The sequence below is a fragment of the Neovison vison genome, chromosome 2 (assembly GCF_020171115.1).
Source record: "Neovison vison isolate M4711 chromosome 2, ASM_NN_V1, whole genome shotgun sequence".
In the NCBI taxonomy this organism is placed as follows: Eukaryota; Metazoa; Chordata; class Mammalia; order Carnivora; family Mustelidae; genus Neogale; species Neogale vison.
In genome coordinates this window covers 27386246-27400730 of record NC_058092.1, presented here as the reverse complement: position 1 = coordinate 27400730, position 14485 = coordinate 27386246, and the positions used below count along the sequence as shown (strand labels likewise).

At 42.9% G+C, this 14485-nt stretch overlaps 1 protein-coding gene across 1 annotated transcript in view; it reads left to right on the top strand.

The window, feature by feature from the left end:
• Nucleotides 1–2209: 2209 nt before the first annotated feature.
• CLSPN (claspin) overlaps nt 2210–14485 on the top strand; it is a 33096-nt gene continuing 20820 nt past the window's right edge. Inside the window, exons 1-8 of the mRNA XM_044237788.1 lie at nt 2210–2379; nt 5114–5222; nt 5972–6417; nt 7018–7188; nt 8535–8612; nt 8936–9008; nt 10389–10497; nt 10670–11244. Of these exons, the coding sequence (XP_044093723.1) occupies nt 2356–2379; nt 5114–5222; nt 5972–6417; nt 7018–7188; nt 8535–8612; nt 8936–9008; nt 10389–10497; nt 10670–11244 (1585 nt within the window). The 5' untranslated portion in view covers nt 2210–2355. The remainder of the gene's footprint in view (nt 2380–5113; nt 5223–5971; nt 6418–7017; nt 7189–8534; nt 8613–8935; nt 9009–10388; nt 10498–10669; nt 11245–14485) is intronic.

Genomic DNA, 14485 nt, shown 5'->3' with positions numbered 1-14485 from the left:
AATATTGATTTCCCTACCATGAGCCAGGTATGATTTAAGTCCTTGGTTCTCAAAGTGTGGTCTCCATACCAGCAGCATTAGCATCATCTGGGAACTTGTTGGAAATGAAAATCCTTGGGCCTTGGAGTGCCTGAGTGGCTTAGCCTGATAAGTGTCTGCCTTGGGCTCGTGTCATGATCCCGGGGTCCTGGGATTCATGATTCCAGGGTCCTGGGATCCAGCCCTGTCTTGGCCTCCCTGCTCAGCAGGGAGCCTGCTTCTCCCTCTGCCCCTTCCCCTTCCCTGTGCTCTCTTGTTCTTTCTTAAATAAATAAAATTTTTAAAATCTGAAAAAAAAAAAAAAGAAAATTCTTGGGGCTCACATCAGACACACTGTCTCAGAAACTCCAGGAGTGGGGTTCAACAACCTTCTTTACCAGCTCTTCAGGACATTCCAATGGCTGTTCAAGTTGTAGAACTAGTTAGTGAGGATATGGTGTTAAAGGAAACAAAGTGCTTGTCCTCTTGGAGCAGCAATATACAAATAGATAAAAGTAAAATTTCAAGCAGATGTGTTGTTGGGGAAAATAGAACAGGGGATGGAAGGAGAATGGAGAAGGGGCTCAGGCAAGGTCTCTCTGAGGAGTATGAGCTCTGGAGTCAGACTGAGCAGGGTATGAATATTGGCTCCACCAGTTACTAGAATTTAAAGGTTTAGTCTCCTGTAAAAATGGAGATAATATATTACTTACCTTACAAATTTACTCTGAAGGCTAAAAAAGATGTTTGCAAAATTCTTGCAAGTGTTTTGTCACAGGGTAAGCCCCTGATAAATGTTGGCTCTCCAAATATGAAGGAGGAGTACTATAGCTGTATATTTGGAAATCATCAAGTAGAAATAGTGAAGTGGGTAGAAATGTGGCTATATGGATGGGAGAGAAGAGGATGGATAATGGGATCTGGGGGAGGGGGCAAAAATGGGTTGAGAAGTGGTGAGGAGGTAAAGAAAGAAAGACGAGGAAAGAGAATTTTTATCTGAACCCAGCTAAAGCTAGAAACTTGGAAGAGGAGGCCGGTGGATATAGTAATTAACTATCCTGGTTTCCCTGGGACTGAGAATCTCAGGAGGTGAGATTTTCAGTGCTAAAACTGGGAAAGTCCTGGGAAAACTAGAAGGAGCTGGTTACCTACCAGGGGATAGGATCATGAGAGTGAAGTGGAGACGGTAACTACAGTGGCCTTTCTTTCTTGGTGCTCTCTGATCTCCTCCTTAACAGTAACATTGTAAAGTATCTTCCAGGAGTTTGACTCAACCAGAAGCCTGAGGTCAAGGGAACTTGGGTAACACAGTTGGGAGAAGTCAACCTTGCATGGACAGAGCAGGATAAGGAATGACAGAGAATGGACCCGCGGGGGGAAAAGATGTGACCAGCATAATGACAAGGGATTAGAATTGTCTGGGCTTAGTCTGACTCCAGATCTTTTATTCTTTTTTCTTGCTTTGTCTAAAGAGTCGAGGAATGGATAGGTAGGTGTTTTCTGCGTCCTCAAGTTAGCTTTATTATTATTTTTTTAAGATTTATTTATTTGAGAGAAAGAGAGAGAGCACAAGCAAGGGGGAGGGAAAGAGGGAGAAGTCAACTCCCCGCCAAGCAGGGAGCCCCATGCAGGGCTCCAGAGGACCCTGGGATCATGACCTGAGCCAGGGCAGATGCTTACCCCTCTGAGCCACCCAGGCGCCCTCAAATTAACTTTAAATAAAATTGTAAAGTCTATCCAAGGATATTCTTTGGTATCTGAGCAGCCCACAAAACTTTTCTTTGTCGATGTCGGGTAGCGTGAATGCAAGGTACGAGAAGGAGCAGGTAGGATTTAGCTGCTCTAGGGATGGAGGGAGGTCTTGGAGAAAATCCCTACAGGTACCTTCGGTTGCCCTGGGATCTTCTCTTAGTTCACTTCCCGCTTGGAAGGCTTACTCCTCAAAATGCGCTGCGGCAAGGGCCAAAGGTCAAAGGCCACCACTCGCCTGCTATTGCCTTACGAGGTCAGAGGGCCCCTTCGGCCCGCAGACGCGATACCCCCTGCCTCCTTTAGGTTCAATTGACTGGAGGAGCCGGGACCCGCCAACCCAACCCAGATTGTACGGGCGGGACTGGCCGAAGGCGCTTTGTGATTGGTAGGACAGTGTGGAGGGCGTGGCCTCATGTAGAAAGACTCCTCGGGATTGGTGCGAATCGCTAGGGCGGGGCCTCCACTCCGGCTGGGCGCGAAAGCTCGAACAGTGTCGCCTGACTGGAGACGGCGGGAGCAGCTGCACCCCGGCTAAGAAACTGGAGACCTGCTCCGTTACAGCGAAGCGCCGGGGAAGCCGGAGTCATGACCGGCGAAGTAGTTTCTGAGGTGAGTTCGTGCACAGATCCCCGTCCACGGCTCCAGAGGCCTGGCACCGAGGAGCGGTGTCGGGTAGGGGTCGAGCCGGGCGGAGCAGGTCTCGGACGCCGGAAGGACTACAGCTCCCGGCGTGCTCTGTGTAGGCGCGGCGCGCTGTCGGGCCTGGCGGGTTACCTCCGCAGCCCGGTGGGCTAGCGACCCTGCCGTCCAGTTTCGCGCTGGGCTTCCCGCCCCTCGGTGAGCTCGGCGGCGTCGCTTGTGGCCCCTTCGGCGCGCTCAGGCGGCCGCCAGCGGTTCCTCAGCTGGCCCCGCCCGTCCGGCCTCCCCTTTGGCGCGTTTCCTGCAGCCGGGGCTCTTCCTTGTTCAACTCCCCAAAACAGAGGCAGGCCGAGGCTGACCTGGGCCGCTGGGTTCCCCGGAAGTGGACGGCGGGAGTCTCTGGGAACTCGGAATTGAGTTTGCAAGGGGGCTTTGAGGTCATCGTACGGGACCCGGAGAGAAGCTGCAGTCTCGGGGCTTCCCGGCTGGTGGCTGGTTGATAGCTGGCGGGATTGGGCATGGAAGCATCTGTTTTCAGACCCGTGTTCTTTCCTGGGGCGGGACTAGGGTGACATACTAGCCTTGGGGGCAGAATTTCAGAGGGCTCCCCAAAACTCCGTAATTGAGATAGTATTTTAATACAGTATTTTTAAAAAATAAAGTAAAACCCTGCAGTTGCACTACTCCACCTCACCTTCCTCTAATCCTTGCCTTGTTTCCAATAAAACTTTATTTATAGAAGTAGTTGGCTGACCTCATGAACCATAGTTTATCAATTTGGTCTTTTTTAAATACTGCACTAAGATACTATCTTGATTACTGAGGTTTTTGAGACTTGACTCTGTCTTCACCCTGTTCTTGGCCCTGATTGTTGCTGATACTGGTACAGATTGCCTAGAATAAAGTGATTCAGAGCAACACCGTACTGAGTTATGTGGTTACCTAAACTCAGTTTCAGCATCCACAAAAAAAATCTTACTGCTTTAGATTGTTGAGAGAAACATCAGCACATGCATGATGATCCTCAGTGATTTCTCAGTACCTGTTACCCTTGGTTATTATTTAAATAATTGTACCAAACATTTAAATCAATTTAATAATTGTTTGAGAAACCAATAAGATGGGTAGTGCCCTACTACTTTACAGATGTTAATATTTACCCTCCTATTATGTCGATTCAGAGCCCTAAGAGCACCAAGGATGTAGGAGATCTGGCCTCTAGGATCAGCCTGGTCACTAACTGGTCAAGTCACCTAACACAGCAGTCCTACTTATATCTTTTACTTGTGACTTTTTGGAAACATTTCTTTTTTTTTCTCTCTTTATTTTAAGATTTTATTTATTTATTTGGCAGAGAGAGAACACAAGTAGGCAGAGGTAGGCAGAGAAAGAGGCGGAAGCAGGCTCTCTGCTGAGCAGAGAACCTGAAGTGGGGCTCCATCCCAGGACCCTGAGATCATGACCTGAGCCGAAGGCAGAGCCTTAACCCACTGATCCACTCAGGTGCCCCTTACTTGAGACTTTTAAAATGGTTTTATTTGGAAAATTTCAAACATAAACAAACACAGAAAGGCTGGTATAAGGAACCTATCACCTAACTTCAGCAGTTATCAAATCTTGTCAATCTTATTTCATTTATAGTCCCACCCACTTTCCCCCCTCACTGGATTATTTGGAGGCAAATCCCAGACATCATTTCATTTACAAATATTTCATAATGCATCTCTAAGATAAGAGCTTTCCAAAACAGATAACCACAAATATTATTACCACACCTAAAAAATTTAGAATTGTTGCTTAATACTAAATATCTAGTGTTCATATTTCATTGACTCATATGTATACTTCCAGTTTATTGGAAACAGGATCCAAAGTCTGCATATTACAATTGTTGATATGTGCGCGCACGTGCGCGCGCGCGCGCGTGTGTGTGTGTGTGTGTATCTTGACTCTACATAGGTCCCTCTCCCTTCTCTTTTTTTCTTGCTGTTTACTGTTAAGGAAGCACATAGTTTTTTCTATAGAGTTTTTCACATCTGGATTGCATCTCTGTGGTGTTAACACGTCGTTTGAATACACTGAGCAGTAGTTCAGACAGAATATGTGTAAATGCTTGATTCTTTTTATTTACGCACCATTACTCAAAATAAAGCCATTGGTTCTATAGCATTCTTCAAAGGTGAACAATGAATTTTTGGTTTTTTGTCCAGTGATTTTTTTTTTTTAAGATTTTATTTTTAAGTAATCTTTACACCCATCTTGGGGCTCGAACCCACAACCCGGGATCAAGAGTTATATGCTCAGGGGCACCTGGGTGGCTCAGTGGGTAAAAGCCTCTGCCTTTGGCTTAGGTCATGATCCCAGGATCCTGGGATCGAGCCCCACATTGGGCTCTCTGCTCCACAGGGAGCCTGCTTCCTCCTCTCTCTCTCTCTGCCTGACTCTCTGCCTACTTGTGATCTCTATCTGTCAAATAAATAAATAAAAATCTTATTAAAAAAAAAAAAAGGAGTGATATGCTGCACTGAACCAAGCCAGCCAGGTGCCCCTTGTCCAGTAATTCTTAATGTCACCCTTCGTTGAACCATTGTATTGGTGTTTTCCTTACTTCAGCCTTACAATCCTTTGATGATTTATGTATCATTATGTACTTAGAGGTTTTTGTCCCCAACTGACTAATGCAAAGTATGTTCTCATTTTCTAGGTTCACCTAGAAATCAGTGATTCAAAGCTCATTTCACAGGAAGAAGCCAATAGTCCTTCAGACAGTGGACAAGGCAGCTGCGAAACCATTGTACCCTTGAGTGACGGAGGTTTGTAATAGTGATTCTGTTTTTAGGAATAGAGTGTGAGGGCCTGGATTGTAAGTGGGTTGGATTAATTTCATTATTCTTTTGGTTTGTTAAATTATTAATGCCTAACCTTGTTATCTTATTTATTATAAAAACAAAATAGTAGTGCTTGTACCCTTTTGACATTAAGCATTTCTGTAATGTTATTGAATGTATAAAATGTTTAGAAGCTACCACATTGCCTTGTTGAATGCATTCATCCTTTATTTATTTATTTATTTATTTATTTATTTTTTAAAGATTTTATTTATTTATTTGAGAGAGAGACAGTGAGAAAGAGCATGAGCGAGGAGAAGGTCAGAGAGTGAAGCAGACTCCCCATGGAGCTGGGAGCCTGATGTGGGACTCGATCCTGGGACTCCAGGATCACGCCCTGAGCTGAAGGCAGTCGTCCAACCAACTGCGCCACCCAGGCGTCCCGCATTCATCCTTTAATAAAAGGATTTTTAACACCTGCCAGAAGAATTAGAATAACTTTACACTTTGTAAATATATATAATTATTTTTCTTAGTAAGAGACATTTTTCCAGGGAAAATGTTTTTCAAAACCTATTTTTAGATTTACTTTGCTACAGTCAGTTCTTAGTGGTAGTTACATAATTTCACAAGGTGACATAGCACATGGATAATTGGATGTTTTTGAGAAGCAATGGGACTAGGAGGCGGGCCAAATGACAGTAGACCTCTAAAAAAAATTATGTTTCCTCCAGATTCAGATGAAGAGATATTCGTGAGTAAGAAATTGAAAAGCAGGAAGGTGCTACAAGACAGTGATTCTGAGAGAGAGAACACAAATGCCTCTCCAGAGAAAACTCCCTATGACAGTGTTGAGGAAAATAAAGAGAATTTATATGCCGGAAAAAGTGGAAAAGTCAGAAGGGTTCATAAAACTCTGGCAGACAGTGCTGAAAATGACATCGAGGAGTCTTTGTATCAGGAAAACCTTGAAACCCAGGTGATGCCTTGCTTAGAGCAGAGTCTCCAATCTGAAAACTCTGTGGACTCCCCAGTTGACAGAAAGATTTCCAAAAAACTCAAACATGATAAAGAAGGAACTGAAGGAAAAGCCAAAGTAAAATCAAGGAGAAGACTTGAGAAAGAGGAAAAAAAGATGGAAAAAATCAGGCGGCTAAAAAAAAAGGAAACAAAAAATGAGGTATATTCAAAAGAATACATTTGTTCTTTCTAAGACAGATGAAGTTCACATCTTAGAAAGAGTTGCTTTCAGTTCTTGGGTTTCTGCACTCAGAATATAGCTTTGAGTTGATTGTTTTGCATTGTGAGTAATGAGAAAAGTAATTTAAACTTGTTGGTCTCATTCTCCATTTTGGATAAACGGACACTTCCAAATTAATAGATTTCTGATTTTCTTTGTGAGCACATGGATTAATTGCTGCCTCTGTTCTAATGAAAATTAACTTTCAGAGGAAAGTTTTTTAGGTATCCATAAGTCAAGTCTTATTTGCTAACTAGAGAAACCATCACGTTTTATAAAGTAGTTGCTTAATAAGTATTTAATTGACTCTTCAAAAAATATATATACTGTTTACTAAGTTAGTTTAGGACACTAAAATCACAGCATGAACCTCAAAGGAAAATTGTGGGTAGGAACCAGAGAGAATGTTCTAGAATGCCTTATATTTGTCTACTGATGGAATATGGGCTTTTTAATGCCTTGATCCAAATTACCTTATGATGTTATGAAATATTGGAGTTTGGGTGATTGGATTTTGCTTTTTCTTTATGTATCATCCAGGAAGATGATGTGAAACAGCCATTTAATGACAGTGGCTGTCTTCTTGTGGATAAAGACCTTTTTGAAACTGGGCTAGAGGAGGAGGAAGAGGAAAATGACTTTGCATTGGAAGACGAAGAGTCATTAGAATCAATAAGGGCAGCTGTGAAAAACAAAGTAAAAAAATACAAGGCAAGTAAAAGATGATTGCAGAAGAGCTAACCCACTGTTTCTAACCTTTGCTTTATCTTCTGATTTACTGTCGGAACTTTTTTTTTAACTGAAGAAAAACACGTGGCAATTGATGTAGGTTTTTTGGCTGTTAATTTTGGAATCAGACATTACAGGTGATAGACATGCTAACTTGTGTGGAAGCTAGTATTTTTTTTCTTAAGATTTTATTTATTTATTTGAGAGAGAGAGAGAAACAGCAACTGAGAGAGAGAGAGAGAAAAAGAGACAGCATGAGCAAGGAAGGGGTAGTGGGAGAAGCAGGCTCTCTGCTGAACAGCCCGATGTGGGACTTGATCCTAGGACCCTGAGATCATGACCTGAGCCAAAGTCAGATGCATAACCAGTTGAGCCACCTAGGCACCCCAGGAAGCTAGTATTTTGACTGCCCTCATAGGAATGTTAAGAAGAAAACAAGATACTTTATATTGTTGAGATATAAATTTTATAATCCTGTGGCTTCTGTGAAATGAATCTCAAGTGTTTCTGGAAAGGTATCAAAGAGAGGCAACAGTCAAATATTATTGTCCTGAATGTTTGGAAGCACAGTTGTTCTTGCTAAGATTATCTTTAGCTCCCTGGGAGTCAGTGTCCTTCCTTAGGGAAAGATATAATAAAGAAATGTAAGAAACAGGGGCACCTGGGCAGCTCAGTGGGTTAAGCTGCTGCCTTCAGATTAGGTCATAGTCTCAGGGTCCTGGGATCGAGCCCCGCATCGGGCTCTCCGCTCAGCAAGGAGCCTGCTTCCCTCTCTCTCTTTCTCTCTGCCTGCCTCTCCGTCTACTTGTGATCTCTCTCTGTCAAATAAATAAATAAAATCTTTTAAAAAAAAAAAGAAAAGAAAAGAAATGTAAGAAACAGCCCAACCTCCATTCAAGACAGTAAATTTTTTTTAGGCTTTATAGGGATGCTGTATGTTTAAAACTTTTATTTGATAATTATTGACTCATCATTAACATAGCATAATGTGATGTTGGGATACAAAACCAATCTTTTGAGTAGCCAATATCCTCTTATTTTAGTTTAATTTTTTCAAATAATTTTTTTTTTTTTAAGTTTTATCTATTTCCTTTAGAGAGAGAGAGAGTGGGAGAGAGTGAACTGTATTGGGGGCAGGGGCAGAGAGAGAGAATCCCAAGCAGACTACCTGCTCAGTGCAGAGTGCCATGTAGAGTTGGATCCCATGACCCATGAGATCATGACTGGAGCTGAAATCATGAGTTGGTCACTTAACCGACTCAACCACCCAGGCGCCCCTTCATTTTAATTTTTCTCCATATTTTTCAACTTGTAATATTTGCTTCTAGAAAAAGGAACTGTCTTTGGAGAGTGGAGTGTATCCGTTTGGAGAAGAAACTGAGTCGTCAAAAGGCACCATAAGGAAGGTGAGATAGGGCTCTGTATTATTGTCATGTTGATTTCTTTCCCCAAGAGGTTGTGAATTTCTGAGGGATAAATATTTTATCATGTCTGTCATATTTTCCTGGTACCCAAGATACTACTTTGTATATAGTAGGGACACAAATATGGATTGTGTTAAATTAATTCTGTGATAGGCAAAATAAGCAATCTTGAGTTTATATTGTACTGAACTTACTGCTTACTTTTCTCTCTCCGTCCGCTTTTCTTGGAGAGCGCAAACTCTTGAAGCATGAATATCTTTCTGGATAATAGCATTAATGTAGTCTCACTTTTTGTTTTCTCTAAGGAAAGAAAGGCAGCCAGATTAAGTAAGGAAGCGTTAAAAAAACTGCATAGTGAAACTCAGCGCCTTATTCGAGGTAATGTAAACCAGTGCAGTAACTTTGAGGCAAATCACAATATTTCTTTGTAAGTTCAACTTGGCTGTTAGGGATTTTTTTTTTTTTTTTTTTAAGATTTTACTTATTTATTTGAGAGAGAGAGTGCACACGTGCATCAGTTGGGGGAGGGGCAGAGGGAGAAGCAGACTCTCCCCTGGATAGGAAGCCTGATGTGGGGCTCAATCCAGGACGTTGAGATCACAGCCTGAGCCACAGGTAGACATTAACCAACTGAGCCGAGTACCCGAGATTTTTTTTTTTTTTAAGATTTTATTTATTTATTTGACAGAGATCACAAGTAAGCAGAGAGGCAGGCAGAGAGGAGGAAGCAGGCTCCCCACTGAGCAGAGAGCCAGATGCGGGGCTCGATCCTAGGACCCTGGGATCATGACCTGAGCCGAAGGCAGAGTCTTAACCCACTGAGCCACCCAGGTGCCCCCCCGAGATTTTTAAGACTTTATTTTTAGGGGAGCCTGGGTGGCTCAGTCATTGAGTGTCTGCCTTGGGCTCAGGTCATGATTCCAGGGTCCTGGGATGAAGCCCTACTTTGGGCTCTCTGCTCAGTGGGGAGCCTGCTTCTCCCCTGCCTGCTGCTTCTCCTGCTTGTGCTTGCTCTCTCCCTCTTTCTCTGTGTCAAATAAATAAACATTTAAAAACAAACAATTTCGAAACAAGATGGGATTGGGAGGGAGACAAACCATAAGTGACTCTTTTTTTTTTTTTAATAGCAGTGTGCTTTCTTTTTATTTATTTATTTATTTATTTGACAGAGAGAGATCACAAGTAGGCAGAGAGGCAGGCAGAGAGAGAGAGGAGGAAGCAGGCTCCCTGCTGAGCAGAGAGCCCGATGCGGGACTCGATCCCAGGACCCTGAGATCATGACCTGAGCCAAAGGCAGCAGGTTAACCCACTGAGCCACCCAGGCGCCCCCATAAGTGACTCTTAATCTCACAAAACAAACTGAGGGTTGCTGGGGGGAGGGGCGTTGGGAGAAGGGGGGTGGGGTTATGGACATTGGGGAGGGTATGTGCTTTGGTGAGTGCTGTGAAGTATGTAAACCTGGCGATTCACAGACCTGTACCCCTGGGGATAAAAATATATGTTTATAAAAAATTAAAAAATTAAAAAAACAAACAAACAAAAAACAAACAATTTCCTGGATCAGTTTGATTTCACAACTAGGTTTAAAAGCCACTGGTCTTCAGGAAGTTCTTTTGTGCTTAGATCCCATCTTTATTAAATCCAGGATTGTTTTCTGTTTCTCGTGATGACTTTTGCTGTACTGTTTAGTTAACTGAGTATGAAGTGACATTACAAATATACAGTATATGTATTTGCTTGTTTTGTTCCATTTTATAGAGTCTGCACTTAATCTTCCATATCATATGCCTGAGAATAAAACCATTCATGATTTCTTCAAACGTAAACCCCGACCCACTTGCCAGGGAAATGCCATGGCACTACTGAAGTAAGAACTCTCTTTCCTTGTGATTATAGTTTTTGTAAATATTCAGTTTTATAGCAACCATCTGGTATAAAAAGTTCAGATTACTCACTCCTAAAACCAATTTAATTGATATTATTATGAGAGTTTCACACATAGGATAGTTTTCAACTTCAGCTCATTTTCCCTTCTCTAGGTCATCTAAGTATCAGTCAAGCCATCCCAAAGAAACCACAGACACTGCAAATACAAGTGAGAAGACTAATGACCACCATAGCAAAGATTCTGAGCAGACAACAGATGTAGGATATGAAATGGAAATTCATGCCCTCCCTGCAGCTTCAAAGGAACCCCAGACCACTACTGGATCAGACGAGTCTTGCAGTAAGGATTTGATGGGAAGTGAAGAGCAAGAAATTCAGGAGAAACAGAAGCAGAGTGACAATAGACCTTCACCTGAGGACAGCTCTGTGGCACCACAGGAATCCAGCTTCCTCAGGAATGAGGACGAGGATTGTCAAGCCAGAGGGCTTGTGGCACCTGAACCTCGTGCTCTGGTGGAAGAGGAAATCCTGAAGAAAACAGGAGAGGCAGATGAGAAGGTGGAGGAGCCTGGGCAGCAAACTAAATCAATAATTGTGCCACCTGAAAAAGTGAGGAGGTTCACTCTGGATAGACTTAAGCAACTGGGGGTAGATGTTTCCATTAAACCTCGACTGGGTGCTGATGAAGATTCCTTTGTGATACTTGAAGAACCTGAGACCAACAGAGGTAATCCTTTGAATTGGGGGGAGCCTCTAGAGTAATTTATTTTTTTTTTTTTTGAAGATTCTATTTATTTATCAGAGAGAGATGGCGAGAGAGCAAGCACAGGCAGACAGAGGCAGAGGGAGAAGCAGGCTCCCCGCCGAGCAAGGAGCCCGATGCGGGACTCGATCTCAGGACACCGGGATCACGACCCGAGCCGAAGGCAGCTGCTCAACCAACTGAGCCACCCAGGCGTCCTGGCACCTTTCTATTATTTGCTACTATGGAGGATAGGGAACACAGGAGGAACCCATAACCACACGTGATTGTATTCTATAGACATACCAGATATGGGTAAAAATCTATTTAGATAAATTTGGCAGGGCATCAGAGTGTTCTCAACCTTGTTTAAAATGGAAACCTGTTGGGGTGCCTGGGTGGCTTAGTTGTTTAGCGTCTGCCTTCCTCTCAGGTCAAGATCCCAGAGTCCTGGGAACGAGGCTCACATTGGACTCCCTGCTTGGTGGGAAGCCTGCTTCTCCCTCTCCCACTCCACCTGCTTGTGTTCCTGCTCTCACTATCTCTCTGTCAAATAAATAAATAAAATCTTAAAAAAAAAAAAATAGAAGCCTGTTGATAGGTTAGTATACAAAAGAGGCACGTCACTGTTGTATTATGGTATGACATCTAAAAAAGCATTATTCATTTTTTTAAAAGATCTTTTTAATTTATTTGACAGAGAGAGACACACATAGCAAGAGAGGGAATTCAAACAGGGAGAGTAGGAGAGGGAGAAGCAGGCTTCCCGCTGAGCGGGGAGCCCAATGTGGGGCTCGTTCCCAGGACTCTGGGATCTTGACCTGAGCAGAAGGCAGACACAACCGACTGAGCCACACAGGCACCCCCAGCATTATTCATTTTTTCACTATAAAGAAAAACATTTGGTTCAGTAAATTGTCTGCAAACTGAATTTCTTTTCTTTCTCCGCTCATTTAACAAATATTAAACTATCCACGACATGCAAGGTTCTGTAGGGCACACCAAGAGCAATCTAAGATTTATCATACATTTAAGCTACTTACACTCTTGTAGGGGAGGTAAGTATGCAAATAACAGTAATAACGCAAGAGAGAAGGTGGAAAGTGACATCTAGAATGAACGTGTGTCACTGATGATTGGAAAAAATTATATGAGGGAAAGGGAAAAGTAGTCTTTGCTGAAGGAAACACTTAGCATAAAGTGCTCTGACACTTTAGAGGAAGGATTGGTTTCTTCCAAAAGGTGGTTAAAAGAAGGCTTGAAGAGTAGGTGGATGTAATTACTTGTTCACTGCCTTTCCGTTTATACTTTGAATAGGGATCTTCTGGCTTGTTCCTTACTCTATCACCAGTGCTTCCACAGTGGATGACAAATTATAGGCATTTATGTTGGATGAGTGAACGATGAATGGTCCTTCAAGACAGAGTTCAGAGTTCATGTATTACCAAATTAGGTAATATTACCATATCCTGAATAGTAGGTAGAACTGGGTGTTCCCTGCTCTGTACTGAAGCAGTATGGCATGATAATCAGCAAATAAGTCTTTGTAGCAAGACCAAGGTTTGAATCTGGACTATGCTACTCACTGTTTAACTTTGAGTGTGCTATTATATGACCTCTCTGAGCCATCTTTTTTAAGGGGGAAAAAAAAAAGGATATCCACTTCCCAGGGCTGTAGTGAAGATGTATTGAAATAAGGCACAGAAATAGATGGCATAAGGAAACACTCAAATAATGGCTCCTATTTCTATTATTAGTGAAATTACTTACATCATAACCATAACAGCTTCTGGCGGGCAGGTGCTCTGTCATCCATGGTATCTAGTGTCTATATTATACCCTGTGAGTCTTTGTTGACTAAATGGGTGGGTTTTTTGGAAGTGGAGGGAAGGACCTTCTTGGAAGGGACAGAGTGAGCGCTGCATAGAGCATATGGGTAGGATGGATAAGTCCGTTTTTTTTTTTTTTAAGATTTTATTTATTTATTTGATAGAGAGAGATCACAAGTAGATGGAGAGGCAGGCAGAGAGAGAGATGGAAGCAGGCTCCCTGCTGAGCAGAGAGCCCGATGCGGGACTCGATCCCAGGACTCTGAGATCATGACCTGAGCCGAAGGCAGCGGCTTAACCCACTGAGCCACCCAGGTGCCCGTGGATGGATAAGTCCGTTTGACCAGAGCAGGAGGTGAAGTGAAAAGAGTTGTATAACAGAACCAGCAGAGCTCCATTAGCAAAGAAGCAGGGAAATAAGTTGCCGAACGTGGAGGAAAAGTTTCGTGATGTGGGACCAGAAATAATCTGAACAGCGCCAGAGTAAGAGAGGGGAAGAAACATTTCTTAAATAGTTACAATACTAGACACTGTGAGGGAATCTAGACCATTCTGGACTGAGACAGGAAAAGGAAAAAACTTTTTTTTTTTTTTTAGTGACTACTATATTAGACATTGATAGATTCTCTATTAATTCTCACAGCCCCAGGTATTATTTTGCAGTGAAGAGACAGAGACTTGGAGAGGTTGGGTCATTTTTTCCAACATTACACTTGGCTTATATAGGGAACTAGCACAGTGCTTGGCACGTCGTAGGCATTTATTTTTAACTCAAAATATGTTTTCCTTCAGAAATAGTATTTGACGTGAAAGTTGGGTTTCCATGCCAGCCAGTTCCATATGTATGAACTTAGGATCAACTTTTATTTATCCATGCAAGAAACTTTTATCTAGCATGGTGTCGGCTGCTGTGTATACAAGCCATAGCCCCTGCTCTCAAGGAAGTTCAAGTCTAGTAGGAGGGACAGGCAGGCACACAGACCGTTACATGACTGGATGGTAAGGGCTGGGTATACTGTGAGACTAGAGGAAGGGTAACTCCCTTGAGTACCTCGTTGGGAGTCAGGGAGGCTTCTGAAAGGAACCAGGACCAGAGCTAAGTCCTGAAAGGCAAGTAGGAGGTTCCAAAGCAGAGAGGTGAGGGAGGGCATTCTTGGTGGAGGGAACAGACCTGCAAATGGCCCAACAGCGAAAAGAGAGAGAACAGGGTATTCTGGTGAGCCAGAGTGAAGATTGCAAAGGCATTGCAGATGGGTAATGAGAGACCAGGTCATGCAGGGTTTTTAGGCCCTGGGAGGAGCTGAGCCTTTTTCCTTTTGTTAGAAGAGAACCATGGACAGATTTTTAGCAAAGGAAATGACCCAATCAGATAGTCATTTTGGGAAGTTCAATCTGGT